The sequence below is a fragment of the Pseudorasbora parva genome, chromosome 7 (genome assembly GCF_024679245.1).
Source record: "Pseudorasbora parva isolate DD20220531a chromosome 7, ASM2467924v1, whole genome shotgun sequence".
Taxonomy (NCBI): Eukaryota; Metazoa; Chordata; class Actinopteri; order Cypriniformes; family Gobionidae; genus Pseudorasbora; species Pseudorasbora parva.
This window is the reverse complement of record NC_090178.1, coordinates 37,079,999-37,092,062: the sequence shown is the minus strand read 5'-3', so window position 1 is coordinate 37,092,062 and position 12,064 is coordinate 37,079,999. Positions and strand designations below refer to the sequence as shown.

Here is a 12,064-nt window from a genome sequence, read left to right as displayed (position 1 = left end):
TTTATGTCTCCACGTCCCCCAGACTGTCTCATAGACAGTAAAAGATTGCCTGCGAGCGTCTCCTCAGGTCTATACGGTAATTTCTCAACTGTGCGACAGGGTCGCGTTGGTTATGACGCAATAGTTAGCCTATTTTTACAAAAACAGCTTCTGCGGGGCGATAGTGTAAGATACAAGGTAATGGAGCCTTTTATACATTGTCGTGTTTCTTTAGAAATAAACAATGGACAAATGGAGTCTTTAAACGTCTCAGATGTAAAGTTATTCACTGTCAAAGTGACTCAAAAATGAATGGGAGTCAATGGGATGCTAACAGCAGGTGATGGCTTGGTTAGCAATGGCAGCCCCTATGGGTGGAACGCTTTCCGAGCGCTAGATTACCCCCTTGTCAAATACACAGAATTATGTAAAAATGTCCATCTTTAGTGAGTATTCACATAAACACAGTCAGTTGTGTCTAACGCGAATGTAAATAGTGCAATAGTACGCATGCAAATATTATGGGATCTAAATGTCATTGGTTGAAACAAAAGCTGGAGATTTTGTGAAATTCGATCTTATGTTAGGCTATGTATGTGCGTTGATCAGTGTAAAAAGAAAATAAATCTCTAAATTAGACGGTTTGAATGATTCACTGACCTGTCGATCTCTTAAGAAGGCAGAATAGTGAAAGATGCTTCTTGGTTAGGTTTGATGGTTCTTCATCAGTTTTATAAGCAAAGTAATTACAAATTTCACTTCTACTCCTCTCTTTATTAATTTGTTTTGGGCATCTCGAATGAGATTCAACTGCTTTATCAATTTTGTTCGTCTATGTTGTCACATTTGCCGGTCAGTTTGGGTAGCGCGCTGCCATCTAGCTGTGAACTTCGGAAAAGCGGCATATACCGAAATGTACAAAATAATGATATCGTACAGTTTTAAATAAAAGATTTCCAGTACCGGTATACCGCGCATCCCTAGTATCCGGTCACTGAAACCAAACTTTTTTTGAAAACTCCTGCCAGGGTGAAAATTATTAGAAACTCTGGTTGCATTGTTGTCGAGTGGACAGTGAAACCAGCCAGATTTTGGCTTATGTCAGAACCGGAACTGGCAATATCCTTTTTTCCAGGCTGCTGATTGGCCAATATGGCTTTACGGCTAGGGTTATATTGCCACCTGTTGGTTTGGAATGCTCTTGACAGCGCTTCATAGTGTGATTTTGCGTTTTCATGGGGACACCTTTTTTTTAAATTGAGGACAAAAATCTATAAATAAAATACTATACAATAAAAAAATGTATAAAAATACCATGTACATGTGGACGAGGCTTTAGGCCCGGGATACTATGCATGATTTTAGCAATCCTAGAAGATCATTTCAAATCACACTGTGTGACATGGATCAATTAAACGTGGGTACAACATGCATGTAGACTGTACAATGATGACACCTATTGACTCGTAGGCTACGATACAAGTTTCTATAGAAGAATAAAATGTCATCAGCGTGTGCTAGTGGTAAACAAAAAGACCATAATGATTCACAGTTTGTGCTGGGAAAAAAGAGGACGCTGTGAAAGAGGAAGGAAAAGACCTTGAGATTTGTAAGTTTTATCATCATGTTTGCATTGATTTCATGTCGCAGTTTTATTGGCTGGTCAGTAGACGTAGGTCATAGCAGCCAACACACTGTGCGGTGATTATGCTGTCAGAAAATTATCATAGACTATCTTTGGTCTCAAGACTGTGACATCTCTGAACATCTCTCACTGTATGACATTAGACCAATGGTTAGGAGTCACCATCAAAGAAATCATCACCATTGTTTCACAGTGACAATCTTTCATCTGGGACAGCCGAAAAATGGTGCTGTGTATCCTGTGCTAAACTAATCTTGTTCATATAAACTAAGATTGCTCTGGACTGTCTCAATTGCCCATGCATTTAAGCCTGGTCTTTCTTTCAGTTCAGTCTGTCTTCATCGATGGTACGTTTATGTCAAGTTGGTTGTTCCGTCACTGGTTCATGTCCCAGTATTTTGTGAAGTTTTTGAGTTAGCTACTAAACTAATCTTGTTCTCCTCTGCTTTAAACAGCACAGTGACACTTTGTGGTTAGGTTAAGGGTTCCTTCAGCTTCACAGCGTTCAAATTGTTGCTCAATTGAGTTTCCTGCCGTTTTAGAGCATTTTTTATTCATAAGCATGACACAAAAAGCATAGGTCTGGATCTTTGCTTTATATGAATTATATAAACATATTTGGGCATGTTTTTTTTTTACTTCTAGAAATTGTTAAATGCATCAGAAATTATATTATGGTAAAAATACTGTAAATGTACAGTACTTACTGTCAATTTTGGTAGCCAGTACTTTACAAGAGTACTGTAAATCATTAATTGCAATTGTGAATTGCACTACTGAATACATACTGTAAAATAACCACTCTTTTTAAGTTATTAATGTATATCCTTTATTTTAAGGGGAAGTTGTTGGGGAAGTTGTAATTACAGTGTAATTACACAAATGAGTAGTATTACATGTGCTTATTATAGGGTTATGGGTGGTTATGATTTGATTTAGGGTTAGTTACTTGTAATTACGCATCATTTACTGTTATCGCTATAGTAAGTAAATATACCGTGCAACTATGTCACCTTTATTTAAAGTATTATTATATTATATTATATTATATTATATTATATTATATTATATTATATTATATTATATTATATTATATTATATTATATTATATTATATTATTGTTTTCATCAGTATTAAAACAATAAAAGACCTGAAATATTTATTTTTTTAGAACCTTTTCATGATATGCTAATTTTTTAAGAATTTTGGGTTTTCATGAGCTGTATGCCAAAATCATCAGTATTAAAACAATAAAAGACCTGAAATATTTCAGTTGGTGTGCAATGAATCTAAAATATATGAAAGTTTAATTTTTATCATTACATTATGGAAAATAATGAACTTTTATCACAATATGCTAATTTTTTTAGAAGGACCTGTATTATCAGTTACATTTTAAAATTTGTGTTACAACAAAACCTAAAAACCCATTATACTTCCATAACATATTTAAACATTTAACAAGATACTCAACATGCATGTTGGATGGGACTTGATTTTTATCCATAAGAAATTGATTGAGTTTTTAAAAACGTCTAGGTCAAGTATTTAACCCCACTTCCACTCAAGTTCCACTTCGAATGGGAATAAAAGAGCATTAAGTTATTTTGATTAAAATTATGAATCTTTGTAAATAACTTGGACTGATGAATTTGCACAATTATACAAAAAATGTGTTTTATGTATGTAAAAAGGTTCACTTTGAGTTAATGTTGACCTCTCATTTCCCACAAAGGCTGTAAGTGTGAAAGCATCCACTTATGACTTACTTAGAAGACACCAAAGGTTTTAAATTGAGATTCATGTCATAGTCTAACTGTGAGCGAGTCGTCTCAAAAACAGTGCTATATTTTTTTATCCAGGAAGTCTTCGTCATGGCACACAGCTCTCCGCATCAGACGAAAGTCCGAAAGGAGAGACAAAGAGGGTAGAAAAGAGTGCAAACCAGAGAATGGCTTTCGCAAGTCTAGAGATGGATCCGCCAATAAGGTTTCTGTAAAGGTACTGTCTTAACAGTCGAATGATTCATCATGAAATCATTACTTGTCTATGTCATTTTATGAATACATATAAAACATTACATTCTTGCTTGTTTTTTCAGCTTTTGAATCCCAACTACATTTATGATGGTAAGTTAGAATATTGTTCTTTCGTTCTTGGAAATCTCTCTGAATATAATATGTGTCATAATGAAAGAGCCTAATGACTGTACGTTTCTGAATTGCTGGCAGCAGTTCCTCCGGAGTTCACGGTCCCCCTGAGCGAGGTGGTGTGTGACCGGGGAGACAGTGTTACTCTCCGCTGTAAGATCTGTGGGCAGCCCAAAGCCTCGGTCTGCTGGAGAGGGCCTGACCAGAGCACTCTCAGCAGCGGTGGAAGATACGCACTCACACACAGGTACAACCGTCACACAGACATCATTATGCAGGTCATGCAGCTATACAGACTGCAGGTGGCGCTTTTGCATTGTTTTCTGATCAAATGCATTATGAGGGAAGAACAGTCATTTTGCGACTTTCATTATAACACTTTGCAGAAGGAAACATGCTAAATGCCAAATATTTCCATGCGATGGTCTTCATGTTGTTAGTTGACTGCATTTGGTGATTTGCACAAAAACTAATTCATTGATGTAGGTTAGACAAAATTAATCTCTCATCTTGTCACTTCCTTTGTGAGCAAAATGATAATTTTTGATCTGATCAATTGATAATCTGATCATTTTTTTAAATTTTATAATCAAAGTGTAATCAAATATTAATAGGAATAGTGCAGATAAAATGATCCCATAGTTTACTCACCCTCAAGCCATCCAAGGTGTATATGTCTTTCTTCTTGTACATGACCGACACGTCATCCTCAATAAACCTGTCACCGGCGTGATGACTCAGATTTTTTGAATATTCATATTTAATAATTGTTTACTCGACGTGTCATCCTCAATAAACCTTTTGCGATACCTCGAACTTTTGAATATTCCGATCTAATATAATTTCTGACCTAATTCGTACACATGGTATTCTTTTTTTCTCATGCATATGTTTAACACTATTTTATTTAATTTCTGTGTAAAGCACTTTGAATTGCCATTGGGTATGAAATGTGAAACTTGCCTCTGTCAACTTTGGTTTGGCTTGCTCAGTTGGGAACACTAAAATTTCAATATAAGGTTTTCAACTAAATATCCAAATAAAATGAATTACTAAATGAACTAAAATCAACTATAATACTGCCCACATTGTCGCTATATGATAAATTGAAATGAGCTGATGACATCACCGTTTTCTCCAGAACGACTGTACAGCCAAATCAAATGTTGTTGCAATATTTTCCTGTTTAACCCTGTGAAGCTTCTTTGAAACAATCGTCGTGGTAAAAGCGCTATATAAATAAAGTTGATTTGACTTGACTTCTTTCAGTCGAACACAATCGGAATTATATTAAATAATATCTTGGCTCTTCACAGTTTTTGATGCTCCAATAAAACACATCTATCCATCATAAAAGTAATCCATATGACTTCAGTGATTCTGAAATGAAGCAATGTGTTTTGTTTCGTTTTAAATATCGATATTTAAAACTTTATAGTTCTGATGGAAAGATGACCTCTGACCCAACGTAGACAACATTTGTAATCTAAAACTATAAGAAGTGTAAATGTTATGTATATTTGACCAATGATTGAAGTGACTGACCAGTCGGAATCTAGTAATCCAGATAAGCATGTTTTGAATAGACAGAATTTTTGAATTTGAATTTTTGTCTCCTAATTATTTTCTTTCTGTTCAGTGAGACAGGGGAAGTGACCCTCCGTATCGCACCTGCCACGCTGGACGACAGCGGCACCTACACCTGCATCGCCACTAATGACGTGGGCTCAGTGACATCATCGGCCTACCTCAGAGTGCTTGGTCAGTTGATTTCTGTCCACTGTGCTCTAAACAAAAAAGGGTAACACTTTACAATACGGGTGGACTAATATGCATTAATTCATGCTTAACTAATGCACAGATAATCATGAGTTAATGTATGTCTCATGAAGAACTAAACCATTTACTAATGATTTTTCTATCATTATACTAATACTAATGATTTTTCATAATGTATTAATTCCTTAATAACATATTAAATTAACTAATAAATGTAAATGAATGTGTTAATTACCACAACGGGTCAAAGCCATGCATTTCAACTTCCAGTTGTCTGCTTTAATTAATCCTTAGCTAATGATTTATAAAGGTATCATTATGTTATGACTGTATTTGTTGTGGCACATGACTATTAACTTATTGTTAAAGGGTTAATTCCACCAAAAAATGAACATGCTGTCATTAATTAATTACCCTCATGTCGTAATGATCCCTGTAAGACCTCCGTTCATCTTCGGAACACAAATGAAGATATTTCTGTTGAAATCCGATGGCTCAGACAGGCCTTCATTGACACCAATGTCATTTCCTCTCTCAAAACCCATAAAAGACACTAAAGACATCATTACAAAGTCCATCTCACTACAGAGTCTGTACAATAATTTTATGAAGCGACGAGAATAGTTTTTGTGGGCAAAAAAACTAAATAACGACTTAGTTATGGTCAGATTTCAAAACAAAGTTTCGATCCTTTTTGACTTAGTGTATCGATTCATGATTCGGATCACGTGTCAAACTGCTAACTGCTGAAATCACATGACATTGGCGATCCGAATAATGAATCGATGCACTATTCATTGTTGAATAGTGAATATTCAACACTGATTATCTGATTCACTGATTCGATACACTGATTCATCGGCCCATCACTATATAAGTCCTTATTTTGTTTTTTTGCGCACAAAAACTATTCTCTTCGCTTTATAAAATTATTTTAGAATCACTGTAGTGAGATGGGCTTTGTAATGACATCTTTAGTGCCTTTTATAGGTCTTGAGAGATTAAATGACATTGCTGTCAATGAAGTCCTGTCTGAGCCATTGGATTTCAACAAAAATATCTTCATTTGTGTTCAGAAGATGAACGGAGGCCTTACGGGGGTCATTACGACATGAGGGTAAGTAATTATTGACAGATTTTTCATTTTTGGGTGAACTAACCCTTTTACAATCAGTTAATAGTCATAAGCCACAACAAGTAAAGTCATATCATAATGACACCTTTATAAATCATTAGCTAATCATTCATTAAAGTAGACAACATGAAGTTGAAATGCATGGCTTTGACCCGTTGTGGTAATTAGCACATTCATTTACAATATTAGTTAATATAATATGTTATTAGTGAATTAATACATTATGACACATTTACATAATAAAATTAGACTAATTCTTATTAGACCCCATTGACATGCATAATATACGAGCAACAGTTGGAGTTAAAAATGTGGGTTCTACTGAAGAACCAAACACACTTACATCTTGGATGCCCTAGGTGTAAGCAGATGAACATCAAAATGAAATTTTTGGGTGAAATAATTCATATTAGTGCACCCGTATTGTAAAAGGTTACGCAAAAAAAATTAATTGTATTAGCTGAGCCATTGACAGTGCTCGTTTTTTTGTTTTGTTTTTTTCATAGGCAATTCCTGTGACGGTATCCTCTGGAAGGATAACTTTGAGTCCCTCTACACTGAAGTCATGGAACTGGGGAGGTACTGTACATATGAAAAGTTCTCACATACTCAAGTAGCTAAATAAAGCTATAAAATAAAGCATCTGTGTTTTTCTTTAACACTTGAAACCAGCTGATTATTATTTCCTGTCCATCTGTAGAGGCAGGTTTGCTGTCACTAAGTGGTGTGAGCAAAGAGGAAGCAGGCGATCAGTGGCCGCTAAGCTAGTAAATAAGAAGCTAATGCGCCGAGAGCAGGTGGTTCAAGAGCTGGGCGTCCTGCAGTGTCTTCAGCATCCTCATCTGGTGGGCCTGCTGGACATCTACGAGACCCCAGCCAGTTATGTTCTCATCCTGGAGATGTACGTGGACTTCTTTTCTTTGTTTGTAACAATATACTCTTCTCTCACACAATACTCATAACTATAACTCATATTGTTAAAACACCTTTTCGCCTTTTTGCACATTAGCGCTGATCAAGGTCGTCTCCTGGACTATATCATAAGCTGGGGGAACTTGACAGAAGAAAAGGTGTCTCTTTACCTACGGGATATTCTAGAAGCTTTACACTACCTTCACGCATGCAGGATTGCACATCTTGACTTGAAGGTGGGCCTTCCCGTTGAGTGATTCGTAATAAATTTGTAGATCATTTGAGGAAGCAAATTTCCGAGTGAGCTGCAAGACGGCTTTAAATGATTTAAATGAAGACACAGCAACCTATAAAATCAGCTAAAGATCTAGACATTTCTTATTTTAACGTGTTCCCTCAAAAACGGAATAATTTAAATGTGTGATTTTCTAGACCTAAATAAGTAATGGAAACTTCTATAATGAATATATTTTGTTATGTTAAGATCTAATATATTTTATCAGGTAGAAATTACTAAGATTTTGCGATTTGTGGGGTGAGGGGGTGGGTGTTATGACTGGAAACGTCATGTAAATTAATTACTCATAAAAGGTGTGAACTCTGAAGAACATCAACAGAACTCAAAGAAAAGCATAGTATGCAAATAAATGTGTCAAATCGAAACTACTACACGACAGTTTATTATTTAAACAAAACACATTTAACAAACATTTTAAAAATAAATAATTTCTTCTTGGTGACAACCATTATATATATATATATAATTGGATAACTGATGACTGACAAAGAGAATTTCTGTAAAATAGATTTGGTCAAGAGAAAGGTAACTTTATTCTACAGTAAGACTTAAATACAGGAATATGAATATATACATATTACATTTAATAATATAAAATAATATTACATTTTAATTGATAATATGTTGTAATAGCATCACTGGTCAATTAGCCTTTAGGTCTTAATGAAAAGCTAAGAATGCTTTTCTGAAATAAATCCTTAAATTAACCCCATGAATTTAAACACTACTAACAACATGCCAATTTTTATTTTTTATTTTTTTATGGGGATGGGTGGGCATCTTCTTACCCCAAGTGTCTAATTTTATCTTTTCGCTTTGAATTAAATACAATATTATCTACAAATCTTCTTAACATTAACAAACAGACCAAAAAGAAACTTGGACATTTAACAAAATAAATGTCACAGTCACATATCTATATAATAAAAAGGCACAAAATTAGTTCTGTTATTAAATTCCTGTTATAAAATTATTTAAATTAATCACAACCAAAATAAAGATTTGTGTTTGCGTAATATATGTCTGTACTGTGTATAATACGTATGTATATTTAAATACGCACACATACATGTATATATTTAAGATTTTTTTTCATTTATATTTAAAATATTCATATTTATATGTAATATAAATGATGCAGAAATATATATGTATACATGCAAATATTTCTTAAATATACGTATGTGCATGTATTTAAATATACATACACAGTACACACACATACTATGAAAACACATCTTTTATTTAATGTGATTAATCATGAGAAATTGTTTGACAGCTCTAGTTATTAGATTAATATCAACCAAAAATCTTACCCCATCTTACCTCTTATCTTATCTCTTATTTGAATGAATCAAATATTTAGCTACAAAGACTGCTTTTCTCTCTCAAATTTTTAACCTCTTGATTGCATTCTAAAGTCAAATGTTCTGTAAAATCCATATGCAATATTTGTATGTTTTGACCCTATCAGTCCTCTATTTTTCATCATTATCCTATACTTATCTGCATTATGTGTCTTCCAGCCAGAGAACGTATTACTGGAGCAGACGTCAAACCAGCCTGTAGTCAAACTGACGGATTTCGGTGACGCGGCACATCTCTCCAATGCCCCTTACATCCACCCTCTGCTGGGCAGCCCCGAGTTCTCGGCCCCTGAGCTGGTGTTGGGTGAGCCGGCGGCTCTGGCGTCTGACCTCTGGAGTCTAGGAGTGCTGGCGTATGTAATGCTCAGCGGGGCGTCCCCGTTCCTGGACGAGAGCGTCGAGGAGACCTGCCTCAACATCTGCCGCCTCGACTTCAGCTTCCCGGAGGACTACTTCCGCGGCGTGAGTCGGGCGGCGCGGGACTTCGTATGCGTCTTACTCCAAGGCGAGCCTTGTCGACGCCCCTCGGCGCAGGTTTGTCTGCGCGAGGAGCCCTGGCTGCAGCCGAACGCCGTCTCCGGCGCAGCTCGCCTCGACACTTCCAGACTCATCTCTTTCATAGAGCGGAGGAAACATCAGAACGACCTGCGGCCCGTTGCCAGTTTCCGAGCATTCCTGCGTAGTCGCCTACTCAGCCAGACCTGAGGGGGAATCCAGCGCTAATCATGTTCTCCTGCGGATCTTAGTAGGATACGGAGGAAGTCTGGAAAATCTAGATCATATATAGGAAATATGCTGAAATCTCATCCTCTTTTTAGAGTCATTCTGAAATGGTTCTGGGTCTCTTTTACTGTAACTGCTGCTGACAAATCTCTGAAGTCCCCTTTCCAACCCTTCAAAAAATTATTTCAGCTACATGTACATACTCTTTGTATGAACGACACTCACAAGAAAAAGAAAATGTGAATTTTTTTTGAAAGATTTTTTGAAGGTTGTTCCCTGAGCCTAGAAAGGACAGTATTTCCATCAGGTTGTTTCAGTGGAGTACTGTCATTTGAATAGATACATTCAGGACAGATTACATTTTGTATAAACCATGTATAGAAGCACAGTAAAGATGATCTCTTTATCCCGAACGTTTTGGAGAAAAAAGATTTAAAGGGAAGTCAAATCTTAAGTTCATCTCGAGTTTCATGTTTGATAAGCGTACAGTCAGTTTGGAAATCAATCGCAACAAAAGAAACGCCTTTTGACAGCTGCAACTCTTTCAGACAAGGGGAGTAAAAGATAAGCTTTCCGTTTCGATTCGCATCTGTCTGTCAGCCTTATGTTGTAAATAAACTGGACCTGCCTTCGTTCCTGTTCATTTGCAGTGTTTGAAATGCTTTCTCATTGGCTGATCATGACCTTCAACTGACCAGTTAGAATACAAGCTCAGAAGGCAGGAAGCGTCAGTAACCAGAGCAAATGTGCACTCTTTGTAATCCGTTGAAATGTGCAATGTTGGGGCTTTTACATTTTGCAGCTATTTATAATGATTCGTGTTAAGTATGTGTACCGGCCACTGCGCATTGATATGTATCTGTGGCTCTTTTGCTGAGTTTTCTGTGTTCAGTATTATTTTGTACGCTTAAGCCTCATTAGTGAAAATCATTTGTGTCTTCGTCACACTTTTGTTATGAATGTCCTTATTTTTAATTGTTATACCAAAGTTAATTCTCATGTACCTAAATGCTTCTCCTCCCTGTTTGGTGGTTATGATTTGTAACGATAAGTTATGAATGCAATTCTGACTCCTTGAGCAGGAGTTTACATGTATTGATTGTTGATTTATTTATTGTGTCTTGTTCGTTTTTTTCTTTAATCGAATTTAAGCGAGTAGTGCATCATATTGTCAGATTATTAGGAATTTTTGTTCCATTTCTGCTCATTGTAGCAGTAGTCTGTTAATGTAAGGTTGCATGACTAAATGACAATAGTTATTTGTTTTCAGTTCACGTTGTTTTAAACACAACAAGATGAATTGTCCCCGTGTACTGTATCTTTTGTACTGGGAGAAAGTACCAAGGTAATTGCCTCCAAACTGTGGGTCCAAGTTTAAGAAGTTGCAGTGGACTAATAGCAACTGTTAACTCTTGTCACTAAAACCTATAGTTGCAGTTATTTTATTGCTGGATATAAAGGAGGTAAATAATATGCTGGGTCAGTAATGTTAGTATGAGTTTTCATGTTTTATTTAAGTTAGTTTCTCATAATGTATAGATGTACAGACACCATAAAAACCTGGACGTAGCGACGCTGTTTTTTACATGATGTCAGTTTGAATGTTTTTGACTCGATGTTCATTTTGCATGTACATTTCTTTGTACAGAAACCATACATGTTTGCACATTGTGTGCTGTACATACGTTACTTTACCCTCAGTTATTTTTGAGATTAAACATCTGAAACATTTTATTCGTACGACTAGTCTCCAGTGTCTTTGTTTATCATCGTGCGTGCGTGTGTGTGCGCGTGCGTGTGTGCGCGCCCGCGCGTGTGCGTGTGTGTTTATGTGATTCATGAGGACACAAATTTGTAAAATGACATGGGTTTACACTGATTTACATTAAAAATAGCTTTAACATACTAAACAGTGTTTTATTAAAAATGTAAAAAGCAGAATGTTTTTGTGATTATTAGGTTTAGGGTTAGTGTAGGGAGATAGAATGTACAGTTTGTACAGTATAAAAAAAACATAATGATATGTGCACCAACGTGGGTGTGTGAGGCCGTATGGGTTTGAAGTCTACAATAATT

The 12,064-nt window shown here is 35.9% G+C and overlaps 1 protein-coding gene across 1 annotated transcript in view; it reads left to right on the top strand.

Moving 5' to 3' along the window:
* Positions 1 to 11,728, top strand: part of triob (trio Rho guanine nucleotide exchange factor b) — a 209,461-nt gene extending 197,733 nt beyond the window's left edge. The window contains exons 52-59 of the mRNA XM_067449222.1: positions 3,487 to 3,625; positions 3,726 to 3,753; positions 3,859 to 4,021; positions 5,414 to 5,535; positions 7,195 to 7,267; positions 7,389 to 7,589; positions 7,698 to 7,836; positions 9,425 to 11,728. Coding sequence (XP_067305323.1) covers positions 3,487 to 3,625; positions 3,726 to 3,753; positions 3,859 to 4,021; positions 5,414 to 5,535; positions 7,195 to 7,267; positions 7,389 to 7,589; positions 7,698 to 7,836; positions 9,425 to 9,970 — 1,411 coding nt within the window. The 3' untranslated portion in view covers positions 9,971 to 11,728. The remainder of the gene's footprint in view (positions 1 to 3,486; positions 3,626 to 3,725; positions 3,754 to 3,858; positions 4,022 to 5,413; positions 5,536 to 7,194; positions 7,268 to 7,388; positions 7,590 to 7,697; positions 7,837 to 9,424) is intronic.
* Positions 11,729 to 12,064: the final 336 nt, after the last annotated feature.